Here is a 13,138-nt window from a genome sequence, read left to right on the forward strand (position 1 = left end):
AGACCAGGAGTCAGTCACTGCGTTTTCAAATTAATAAAAAGACTTTACCTTTTGTTCCTGTGGGCTCTGACCTCTGGTCTCCCTGTTCCCGTCACCAAGAGCCCCGACTCACTGGCCACTCGAAGCCATAGCATCACCAAAGACACTCCCAGGAGTTTCCCCATTCTTCCCTGTTGGAATCACGGAAGACTTAGCTCTACGGCCTGAAATGGAGCCAGGCTCCTCAGCCAAACGAGTAAGTTCTCTTTATTGAGAAGTCCTCCTGCTCCCGTCTCAGGTTTCTTAACTTAGCCTGTCAGAGGCAAGCTCAATCCTTTGCTTTGATCACACACGTGTGAGTCTGAGAGGGAGGCGCTGTCATCTTGTGGTGATGACATCATCCTGCTTATAGAATGTGCTCCGAAATGATGACGAATGTACAGAGCTGATTCAGAAGAAATTACAAAGCCAGTCCATTCTCTGCCTTTACTGAACTCTGGTTCCAGCTGAGAGTAAGAACAAATACAGTTAAAGTCAGATAAGAATCAATTAAGAAAGAGTGTTGGTGCCCAGTATTTATACAATACCTTTGAGAAGCACTGTTAAGTTTCCTATAGTTACTACAACCTCTGATGATGTATCTACGAGCTCCATTTCTTAAAAAGTTTGCCTAATGCTGAAATGAGATTATATACAAGTCAGGGTTTTTACTGGCGGACAACAAAATTTGACTCTGGCTGATTTAAGTAGAAAATGAATAAATTAATGAATACTGGGTTTGCCTCAGAAATTCCAATAGGGTCAGAGAACTGAACTCAAAAGCTATCGAGTCAGGAACGATGCAGAAGATCACTCTAAAGAACTGTTCCTCTGAGTATCTCATTGGCTTCTCCTCTTCTGAGGAGCCTGCATGTATTAGTAGTTTCTTCATGCCCGCTCATGCAGGACAATGCGTGCAGCTGCAATTCCACTGCCCTGCTGCTCTATCAACTATCATCTCCATCTTGTTGTAATTACCACCACTCCCTAAAAGGTAACTCTTAATTTTTCCCATTTTTGCATAAATAATTCCTGAGTCAAAGTTTGGGAACAATGGATCTGATGGCTGGAGGCATCAGTGCCTGTATCTATCTGTACACTTGGCTGGATCCGAATGTAGTGTATTAGTTTGTAGAGTTGCCATAAAAAAAAAAAAAAAAAAACAGATTGGGTGGCTTAAACAAAAATTTATTTTCTCACAATTCTGGAGGTTAGAAGTCCAAGCTCAAAGTGTTGGCAGGTTGGGTTTTTTCCAAAGCCTTTTTCTATGACTTGCTGATGGCCACCTTCTCACTGTGTCCTCACGTGGTCACCAGTAGCTATTTATGTCCTCTGTGCCTATATTCTCTTGGTCTCTTGAGGTGAGTTTTAATGAGAAAACTATTGTCTTGACTTGCAAGTTATTTGTCCAATTAAGCAAACTATTGTCCTGATTAGGCATGTTTGCCCAAACACACTATTTGCTTATGTAAATTGGCTTGACATGGTTCCCTGAAGAAACCAGTGAAGTCATGTTAATGTGGGTGGTCTCACATGCTGATAGGAAAGGATTGGTACTTTTCACATTTGTTTAAATGACTTTATTGAACATTTCTTTACTGCATATATATTGTATGTTCCATATTCTGTTAGAAGGTCAGGTTAAAGCCAGAGAGAACACAATAACTGTTCTCTGGAACATTCAACTCAATCAGAAGAGGAGAAAAGAAAAAATTTTAATCCACTGTGATAAGTGCCAGTATGTAAATTAATATATTGCACAGTCAATAGTAAAAGAGTGAAAGTGTAGCTCCAGAAGTCATGAGTTGATTAAAATATATTATAAGAAGTCACTTGGGCTAAAAATTGAATAATCAGTAGATAAAACAATAAACCCCACAAAAATTCAAGGTCTTGTGACCTCAGTGAAGTTTCCCGGGATTCAGTGGTCCTGAGAATGTTAAGCTATCCATTCCCAGGTGAAAGACATGTTGCTTCAGTTTACAACACCTACCATAGAAAATAAGGCATAACTCTTGGTAGGCCGTTTTGAATTTTGTAGGCAGCATATACCTCATGTGGATGTGCTACTTTGAAATATTATTTGTAGAGTCACCTGTAAAGCTGCCAACTGACCAAAGCAAGAAGAGGCTGTCCACCAAGTTCAGGCTTCAGTGCAATCTGCTTTACCAAATTGGTCTCAGGATTCAGCAGATCCAACAATGACACTTGGAGTTTCCATGGCAAATAGGAATGCTGTGTGGAGACGCTGGGAAATGCCAACAGGGGAACCACAGCATAGATCTCTAGCACTTGGGAGAACAGATTCTCTTTGCTACAGATAACTAGTCTCCTTTTTGAGAAATAGCTTCTAGCTTGTCAATTGACCTTGGTGAAGTCTGAATGTCTAATTTAGGAAAAATAAGTGACCATGCATTCTGATCTTCCATCATAAACTGAGTGAGTATTGTCTGATCTGCTTAGCCATAATGGCAGATGTGCCCAAGAGCAATCTATCAACAAGTAGAAATTTCACATAAGAAATCATATTCAGGCAAATCCAAGAGGTACAAGATAGTTGCATGAGTAGGTGGCTCAGATTACTCTGACACCAGCTTTTCTTGTGTTGCTTCCTCTCCCTTAATCGATATCTATAAGACTCCTGGGGAGTTCCTTACAGCCAATTGACTGAAGAACAGCAACAAAAGAAAATCAAGCCTACTTTTCATATGGACTTGCACATCACACTATTTCCCATGGAAAACTAACACTGCAGGACAGTAGTGAAAAAAAATGTCCCCAGTGGGCAAAACATCAAGTGTTCCATTTTGGTTGTCCATGTTATCTAGAGGGGATGATGGCCAGAAAGTGCTGACTTACATTGATTCACGGGAAGTTGCTAATGATTTGACTGGATGACAAAAAACTTGGAAGGAATGGGATTAGAAGATACATAATAAGGAAATCTAGGAAAGAGGTACCTTAGTGGATCTCTAAGAATGGGTAAAAACTACCAAGATAATTGTACTCCATGTGAGTACTAACCAAGGAAAAACCATTGCAGTGGAAGCTTCTATAATAGACAAAATGATGCACTCTATGGATGTGTGAAATCTTTCCCCAGCCATCCCTGTGCTTGTTCAATGGTCCTATAAACAAAGGGGCCTTGTTGGCAGGGATGTAAGTTGTGCGTGAGCTCAAAAACATGGATTTTCCCTTATTAAGGGACATTGTGTGGTGTTGTCTCTGTCACAGCCAGAATTCTGTGGATCCTGGGAGTGGATCCTCTCACTATTTTTACCAGTAACCCAGTAGCATAATTTTTATTCCTGTCTTTGTAACTTTGAGCTGTGTTTGTTTGTGGAGGTTTTCTTCTCTATAGGGAGGAATACTTTGACCAGAGACCCAACAATGATCCCATTGAATTGGAAGATGACACTGCCATGTAGCCATTTTGGGTTTCATATATCACTGAACCACAAGTAGGAAAGGACTTTACTGTCTGGAGGGATTGACACCAGTTAGTTACTAAGGGGGAATTGAGATGCTGCCACAGAACAGGTACAGAGAGGGCTATGTCAGTATCAGTCTCTAGAGAAAGAATGATCCACTATGGCCATGTAAAGAGCTTACAAAGAAATATTCTCTGTAACTTCTAAAGGGTTTGTGCTCTGCTTGCCTTGTTAAACCAGCCACTGTGTCACTCAGAGCACAGTAATACATGGCTGAGTCTTCCTCCTGAACAGATGTTTTTTCCAAATGGAAGGTTGCCTCGCCTTTGTTCAGGACAGCCGTGAAACCTTTGACACTGTCTCTGGAGATGTGTTTCAGGAGTAGCTGGAGGCCTTGTTTGGGGTACTGGACATACCAAAAGAGCACAGGACTCCCAGAATATGAGTAGTTGCACTTCAGCTGCACTGGGGCTCCTTTAAAGACAGAGAGGCATTCTTCAGGCTGAGTCACTGTCTGGGCTCTTGTTCCTCCTGTAACATCAATACGGGATCAAAAAAAGCCTTCCAGACTGAGGAGAATATTTCATTAAAATGATTCTAAATCAGAAGACCATAGAAAGAAGAACTAAAAAGAGACTTTACTCACTGAGTGTAAATATCATCACAAACACTGAGATGAGGGTGGGCTTCATGTCTCAGCGGTGGGGAGGCAGGCAGTTCTTTTCTGGAGGTCTTTCCAGAAACGATCCAGCCACACTGACACTCTGACAGCGCCAGGGTGAGTTTACTCAGCAGATAAAGCAGAAAGCTCCTTCTGAAAGGCGTTCTATCAAGTTCAATTTGTTTAGCATCCCCCTCTAGTGGCCAAATCTGATACTGCAGATAATCTTAGGCTTGAAACCTTCAAATTCTCAGAGTATAGAAGGATTTCCTCTATAGTTACTAAAACAAAGTGCAATTCTATACTAATTCAAAAAAAATTTTACTAGAAAGCCTCATATATAGGGAAAAATAGAGCAGAATATAAAGTCCACACAAAAATTTAGTTAAAATAAAAATAGGGAAAGATGGTATATTTGCTAAAATGTGCTATCATGAAGAGTCACTTAGGAGTTAACAAGTAAATTTGGATGTCTACCTTAATATCTGTTAGAAAATAAATACCAAAAGGAGATAATATTTAATATTCTTAAATAAAATAAAAGAAAAAACATTTTAAAAATAAATTTAGGATAGTCATGGATTTTCTAAACATGGCAATCAGAAAGTATAAGAAAAAGTATTGATGGATCAAACTTCATAGAAATTTGAACTTCTGTAGAGGTATTTTAATGAAATAATTAAACATTACTAGATCAAATTATTTTCCATCATTCATCATTGATTCTGATCTTTCCCATAAAGGATGTGGTCCTTTATAGTTTTAGTTTTACAAGTTAAAAAAAAAAAAGCCATAAACAAAAGAACAATCATTTGGCTTAGAGGGAAGACAATTTTAGAAAGATGGTAGATAGAAAATGTCACTGATCCCCTGTCCTTAGCCAATGAGCTTCTATGATCACTAGCCAGGTTATGCCAAGAGTGTTCAAGTGAGGTATCCCATTTTGGGGTCAGATATAAATCTGGGGTCAAGAAGCAGGGAACCCCAGGATAAAGAACAGAACACTATTGCTCATGGAGATAGCTTGTCCTGCAGGGATCAGTGGACCTCTACAGAAGGAACTAGTTCTCTTGAGAAAGTCTCTCTTCTGGGCCCAAAATAACTGGGAAGAAAGTAACAGACAAGCTGAGTCCTCTCTGTCCTCAATTGAGGGGGAATACAAGGAGATCAGAGAGCAAAGAGATTTTCCCCTAGTGTATCAGCAGGCTACTGGCATAGCTGCTAATGTCAGTGCCCTGCTTAGTGCTGCACTGGTGACCACAGACACAGAACTGTCTAGGTGTTTCACACCCACGGGGTTGCCTTCACCTATAGTGGCCCAGTAATCGGACATGTCAGGAGGGGAGTGGAGAAAGGGAAAAGGGACAAACAGGAGCCTCATCTTGGTCAAGTATAGCTTGAAAAAGGTATGATACTTTGACCCAACTTCCTTAGCCAAAAGTCAGACCCATAGTTTGAAAAGTGATTGAGAATTCAATTATAAGAATGCTCTCAGAAAGGAAGACTATCTCATTGAATGTATTGTTTATTTATTTAATCCTCCTAAAGGAGTAAATACAACTAAATTAAATTAGGAGAATTCTGTGAACCCAGGACATATGGACATCATAAACATATAATATGTCTCCAGCAAGACTTTGGTGGATAGAAAGGGAAATAGGACATGTATACAATGGCTACCCCCTGACCTCCTTTTCATCTCTCTTTTTGCCTGTCCGACACTTTCCCCATTCACCTTGCAGACCCACCTGGTCAGTTTTGCTCTGTGAACATGAGATAGAGGTCACATTTTTTTATTGTAGCAAAAAACACATAACATTAAATTTACCATCTTGACTCTTTTTAAGAGTACAACTCAGTAGCGTTAAGTGTCTTCATAATATTATTCAACAGATCTCTAGAACTTTTTCATTTTGCAACACTGAAACTATCTGAGGCATAAGCCACATTTTGAAATTCAGTTAAGTGCGTCATCTTTCTTTTTCTCTAATCGCTCCTTTCTTTTTCTCTATTTTCTCCTCTCTTTGGATATTTTCATTATTTTTTCTCCCATTTATTCTCATCTCCTTTGTCTTGTTTTACTAGTCTCAGAAGAGGTGTCAGAGAAGATAGATATCACTGGAATAATTTTGAAGTCAGAAGAGAAATTCATACTTTAGGATTGTTAGTGATAAAAATCAAAGCTGTAGAGCTTCCAGCTTCGCCATGACCCTAGCTGATTCCTATTCTCAATTCTGCTGAGGAATCATCTCTGTGACGCCCCTCACAGCCACAGAACATCTTCACAGATGAATATATGGAGATTCCCCTTGTCCTTTGAGCATATGACTTATTCAGATGTTGTCCTAACTGCTGCTAACCCTCAGGCGAATCTTCACTAATACTCAACTATCTCAGAACTTGAGAAAAAAAGTTCCTTATTTAGAATAAAGCCTAGAGCGCCCTCTAGTGATCAAAAACCATCAGGTCAGCTAGCTCCTCAGCAGAGCTCCAGACCCCTCATTCCATTCTCTCCTGAGGAACCACCTACAGATTTTCTACAGCAAAAGAACTGTCAAGCTGATGGCGATTTTTTTTAAGTAAATTAGTTTCTTCCTCAAAATTCCATTTAATGGAGATTACCATACTAAAATATTTTGTCAAATTGCATATTCAAGGTTGAATGTGATTTCTCCAATTTATGTCAAAATAAGTCCTTAGCAATTTATTCAAAGTCTACTGTAAGCTGGATCTTCTGCTAGGTCTTAAATTAAAAAATTGATAAGATATTGTCTCTACTCACAAGACATTACAGTCTAGTGGGAAAGACAAACATCATGTTTGTGTGTGTTTATTCATATGTCAAGTAGCACCCCAAAAAGTACAAAATGAACCTAAAAATAAGGAGACATTTTTATAGCAAAAGATGATTATACAAAGATTTACAGAGAATGTGATAATTTTTTTCTATTTCTTAGAAAAGCTGGAATGGAATGAAATCAAGAGATTAAATAGAAGTATGAGCTTTATTATTAATTTAAAATGTTTAAGGATAATAAGAACACATTCTCAAAATTATTTATAATTTAAATTTTTTCTCTGACTACGATTTCTGAATGCATAGCCATTTGCAATATGAATTATGTACTCAATTATATGTCCTGATGACCTATTGATGTTAACACATTTACATCATACTATTCCATAGCATAGATTTATCACAATTTCTGTAGCCAGTCTCTGAGAAACAGTTTGAGTTTTTATTTTCACTACTACAAAAAAAAAAAAATCCGCAGTAAATATTTTATGCATGTTTCTTTGCAGAGGCCAGAATGAAAAATAAGCCATATGGTTACCTGGAGTACTAGTACTCAAGAAAGAGAAATGAGCAGCTGCAAAGACTTTGACACAGGAAAGAAATTGGTGTGTTAGAGCAACAATAAGTGCAGTAAGTCTGGAGAGAGTGAACAAACTGAAAGACAGTAGCTTATGTCACATGCCAAAGGTGTGGCAGGGAACTATATGGACTTGTATACTATAGAAAAGGATATTTGCTTTTCATTTGAATAAGATGGTAAGATATTAGACAGTTATGAGCACAGAAATGAAAGTATCTGAATTATGTTTTTAAAACATTACCTTGTTTGCTATATGGAGACCAGACTGAGGAGGGGCAAAGATCAAAGAAAGAAGATCATTTGGGTTTATTTCAGTCAGCCAGGCAAGAGATGACTGTGGCTTAGATCAGGCTGCTAGCAGTGAAAGTCATGAGAACTGGTTGATTTAGGGCATATCTTAAACAAATGGCTGACAGGATTTCCTAATGGATCAAATAGGGATGTGAGAAAAGTCAGAAGACAAGGTTGATTTCAAAGTTTCTAGCCAAGGGGATTAGAAGGATTGATACATGGAGTTGCCATTTACTTGAATGAGGAAGAGTTCACAAGAAGCAGGTATGACATAAGGGAGTCTAGGTGGGTGGAGAAGCCAAACTCAGCAGATCATTTTCAGATATATTAGGTATTTTCATATGTTTGTTAAGATATAAAATCATATGGTCAGTGAAAAGTGATAGTTGACCTGCTCTTTCCAAATTTGTATACGCCTTATTTCTTTCTTTCTCTTGCCTGATTTCTTTGGCTAGGACTTCCAGCACTATGTTGAGTAGAAGTGGTGACAGTGGGTACCCTTGTCTTGTTCCAGTTCTTAGGGGAAATGCTTTCAATTTTTCCCCACTCAGTGCAATATTGGCTGTGGGTTCATTATACATGGCTTTTATAATTTTGAGATATGCTCACTCTAACATCTAGAAAACCCCAGAGACTCCACCAAGAGACTCCTGGGATTGACAGACCAATTTGGCAAAGTCTCAGGTTACAAAATCAATGTAACACAAATCAGTAGCATTTCTGTATACCAATAACAATCAAACTGAGAGTCAAATGAAAGACTCAAAACCATCCACAATAGCTACAAAGAAAATAAAATACCTAAGAATATACTTAACCAAGGTGAAAGATCTCTGCAAGGAGAACTATGAAACACTGGGGAAAGAAATCACAGATGATACAAACAAATGGAAAAACATATCATGCTCATGGATCAGTAGAATCAACATTGCTAAAATGTCTGTACTGCCCAAAGTCATTTACAAATACAATGCAATTCCCATCAAAATATCAATTTCATATTACACATGCCTAGAGAAAATAATCCTAAGTTTCATTTGTAAAGAGAAAAGAACCTGAAGAGCCAAAGGAATCTTAAGCAAAAAGAACAAATCTGGAGTCATCACATTATCTGACTTCAAGCTATACTACCAGGCTCTAGGAACCAAAACAGCATGGTATTGGTACAAAAACAGAAACATAAACCAATGGAACGGAATAGAGAACCCAGATATAAAACCGCCTACCTACAGCCAACTGATCTTTGACAAAGAAGATAACAACCTACACTGGGGAAAAGAATCTCTATGCAATAAATGGTGCTGGGAAAATTGGATAGCTACATGCAGAAGAATGAAACAGAACCCCAATCTCTGACCATATATAAAAATTAATTCAAGATGGATAAAAGACATAAATGTAAGATATGAAACCATAAGAATTCTAGAAGAAAATGTAAAAAAAACAAAACAAAAAAAACAAAAAAAAAAACTTGTAGATATCTATCTAGGCAAAGGATTTATGAACAAGACCTCAATGGCAACTACAGCAATAACAACAATAGCAACAAAAATGAATGGGACTTGACTAAAACAAAAAGCTTCTGCACAGCTAACCCATTCATAAGCAACAGAGCAAATAGCCTACATAACGGGAGAAAATATTCACAAACTACATACCCAATAAAGGCCTAATATTCAGCATCTACAAAGAACTCAAACAAATCAGCAAAAAACAAATGAACAATTCCATTAAAAAGTAGGCAAAAGACATGAACAGAAGTTTTTCAAAAGAAGATAAATAGCCAACAAACATGAAAAAATACTCAACATCACTAATCATCAGGGAAATGCAAATTAAAACCACAATGAGATATCGACTTACTCCTATTAGGATGGCTTTTATTAAAAAGTCCAAAAACAATAGATGCTGGCATGGATGCAGAGAGAAAGGAATGCTTATACACTGTTGGTGGGACTGCAAATTAGTACAACCCCCATGGAAGACAGTGTGGGGATTTCTCAAAGAACTAAATGTAGACCTACCATTCAATGCAGCAATCCCATGATTGCCTATCTACCCAAAGGAAAAGAAGTCATTTTATCAAAAAGACACCCACACTCGAATGTTTATTGCAGCATAAGCATAATTTACAATTTCAAAGATCTGGAATCAACCCAAGTGCTCATCAATTCATGAGTGGATGAACAAAATATGGTATATGTATACCATGGAGTACTACTCAGCCATAAAAAAGATAAATTAATGACTTTTGCAGCAATTTGGAAGGAAATGAAGACTATTATCCTAAGCAAAGTATCTCAAGAAAGGAAAAACAAACACTACATGTACTCTCTAATAAATTGGAACTAACCAATGGGCACACAAGTGTACAAATGGAAGAATGTGATAGGAAAGCAAGAAGCCAGGTCTAAATATCTTTGAACACAGATTCTCTACCTACTATTTGTTCAATACATAGGAATATTTTTGAAAACTGTTTTTTTTTATTTTTTATAAACACATTTTTTCTTATTTTTACATCTCTTTTTTTTTTGATACAGAGTTTCACTTTGTTGCCTAGGCTAGAGTGAGTGCCATGGTGTCAGCCTCGCTCACAGCAACCTCAAACTCCTGGCTCAAGCAATCCTTCTGCCTCAGCCTCCCAAGTAGCTGGGACTACAGGCATACGCCACTATGCCCAGCTAATTTTTTCTATATATATCAGTTGGCCAATTAATTTCTTTCTATTTATAGTAGAGACGGGGTCTTGCTCTTGCTCAGGCTGGTTTCGAACTCCTGACCTCGAGCAATCCGCCCGCCTCGGCCTCCCAGAGAGCTAGGATTACAGGCGTGAGCCACTGAGCCCGGCCTGAAAACTGTTTTTAAGTGCATGTCTTAATAGCTCCAGAGATATGTTAATAATAAGGCAAGAATCCCACCTCATCTCTTTTTAAAAGAGTAGATTTGAGTAATTGTAAACATTATTAAGTGAGATGATTCGCTTCATAATTTTTGCTGCCATAAATTATGAAATGTTGAAATAAGAAAGACTTAACTTATGCATGTGTAAATTATTATTGTATTTTGAGAGTGTTTTCTTTTATCCTAACAAGTAAATCAAACCACAAATAAAAATTCAGAGTCATAATCATATATATATGAACTGTTTTAATATGTTGTTTTTGATACAATTATTTCAGAGTAAATAAAAATGTACCCTGCTCTTGGATATCCCCATTAGAATTAATGTATTTTCTGGTATTGTGAACTTTGATAAGATGGTCCTATTTTCCTATGAACTTTATTAGTATGCTTTTTGAAAGACTAGACATTTTTAAGTGTGTAATTTTATACTATAACATGAATTTGTGTGACTTCTTAAAATGAAATGCTTAAGAGTTTTTTAGTAGTTAAATTTACTGTATTTGATATCTTTTCGTTAGTTAAATTTTATGCCTCAAATTTTTAATTTTTAAGAAAATTTTATTCACTCAAAGAACTGTTTCAAAAATGATTACAACTAAATGGCTTTTAGACTTCCAATGTTCCACTAAAAATTATGCTCAATTCGTTTATTGGTTTTACATAATGCTCACTAGTTAAAAATCTCAATATTATCATGACATACTTTAAAATATGTCAGTACCACACAGTGGGATATTATGTATGTGCTAGAATTTAAGCTGAAAATCTAGGTCGAGGATCTGTAGTGCACTGATTGAGAATCTATGCTGCACAGCTTGTCAGCTGACATAGTAACCAAATGCATCAGATATTCATCTATTGATCAACACCTGAAGCAATGCTAATTGTCATAATGAGCACTGGAAAAAATTATTTTAAATGTTGTTGCTTCTTTTTACTTCAGAGCTCTCACACTTTATGATGTACTTTCTTCAGAGTGTAGAGGTGGGACTCAGAGCTGGGACTGGGAAGGTCTCTCCTGAAGAAATTCATCAGAAGACCTCCATGTGGGGCTAAGTGTATCTGAATGGGGCATGGCATTGACATTGAAATGAATAGGTGACAAGCACTTCCCAGGGCTCAGCCTACCCTGCCCTATTTGCCTTCACAGGAGGCACAGGAAAAAGAGATCTTGAAAACTCCCCAGGTTAAGTTCTTGAGTCACAGGAAGTCCCAGTGTCTCGGCAGGTTTGTGTTCAGCTCCCCCTGCAGCCCCAGGCACTGTGTCACTCACAGCACAGAAGTACTGGGCAGAGTCGCTCAAATGGGCTGAGGCTTTCTTCAGGTGAAAGGAGGTTTCACCCTTGTTAAACTCAGCCTTAAAACTTTTGATGCCTGTGACGAGGCTGTTTCCAGACGTGTACTTCAGGAGAAGCTCGAGTCCTTGGTTGGGGTATTGCACATACCAGAAGAGATACGGTGAAACAGAAGAGGAATAGTTGCACCGTAGCTCCAGAGGGTCTCCTTCAGAGACAGTGATGTGGCCATCGGGCTGGGTCACTCTCTGGGCCCAGGTTCCTCCTGCAATGGCAATGCTGTGTAAGTAAAAGCAGCACAGACTTCGCTATGAAGAAAACACGTCTCTATTCAGATGCAATTAGAACTCAGTCGCTTTCATGAAAGGAGAGAAGCAAATGGAACGTTACTCACCAAGGGCAAAAATCACCTCAAGCACCAGGAGGAGCAGCAGGAGCATGGCTGAGCAGTGGAAATGCTGCAGGACCTGGGCAGGTGGGGCGGTGGCCAAGGTCTCTGAGCCTCTGGAGCCAGGAGGAATGGGGAAGCTGGGCTGGACAAGTCTCTTGCTTTGTCAAGTTTCAAAAATGGATAAAAAGAGGCTTTCCCTTAAGGAGTCTGCATGCTTTCTGGCTTCTTCTTCTCGTCACACGTCCCTGCCTACACAGACATCAGGGAGATACACCAGCCAGCTGCAGGGAGGAGGGGCTCAGGGGGATGATGATGATCATCATCATCTGTAATAAAAACAGGTGCCACCTTTGTGAAACATCGCCCTCTAGAGGCCAGAGGCGGGACCAAGGATCCAAGAAAGCGAACTGCTTCTTCCTCATTGCGGAGATGTGATAATCAAAACATTCCTCAGAAATCAAGCAGGTGGGAAGGAGAGGAGGGGGTGGGTAAACTCACACCTAACGGGTACAATGCACACTATCTGGGGAATGGGCACAATCTGACTCAAACTGTACAGAAGCAATTTATGTAACCAAACGTTTGCACCCCATAATACTCTGAAAAGGAAAGAAAGAAAAAAAACTCCAACAGAGCTTGTTTCAACCTCCACGAATCTGTGATGCTGTCACCTTCTGTAGTACATGCTATCAATCCTGAAATACATGGAAAATGGGAGTTATGTGCAAACAGAAGATTAATTTACTTCGCTGAGAAATTGGTAACAA

At 38.6% G+C, this 13,138-nt stretch overlaps 1 pseudogene and 1 gene segment (V, D, J or C); both read right to left on the minus strand.

The window, feature by feature from the left end:
- The window catches only part of LOC105864674 (T cell receptor alpha chain constant-like), a 528,183-nt gene extending 527,879 nt beyond the window's left edge, over positions 1 to 304 (minus strand). The window contains 1 exon segment of the C gene segment in view: positions 113 to 304. Within this exon segment, the coding sequence occupies positions 113 to 164 (52 nt within the window).
- LOC142871411 (uncharacterized) lies at positions 288 to 5,491 on the minus strand (annotated as a pseudogene).
- Positions 5,492 to 13,138: the final 7,647 nt, after the last annotated feature.

This window comes from Microcebus murinus, chromosome 6 (genome assembly GCF_040939455.1).
Source record: "Microcebus murinus isolate Inina chromosome 6, M.murinus_Inina_mat1.0, whole genome shotgun sequence".
NCBI classification, from domain to species: domain Eukaryota; kingdom Metazoa; phylum Chordata; class Mammalia; order Primates; family Cheirogaleidae; genus Microcebus; species Microcebus murinus.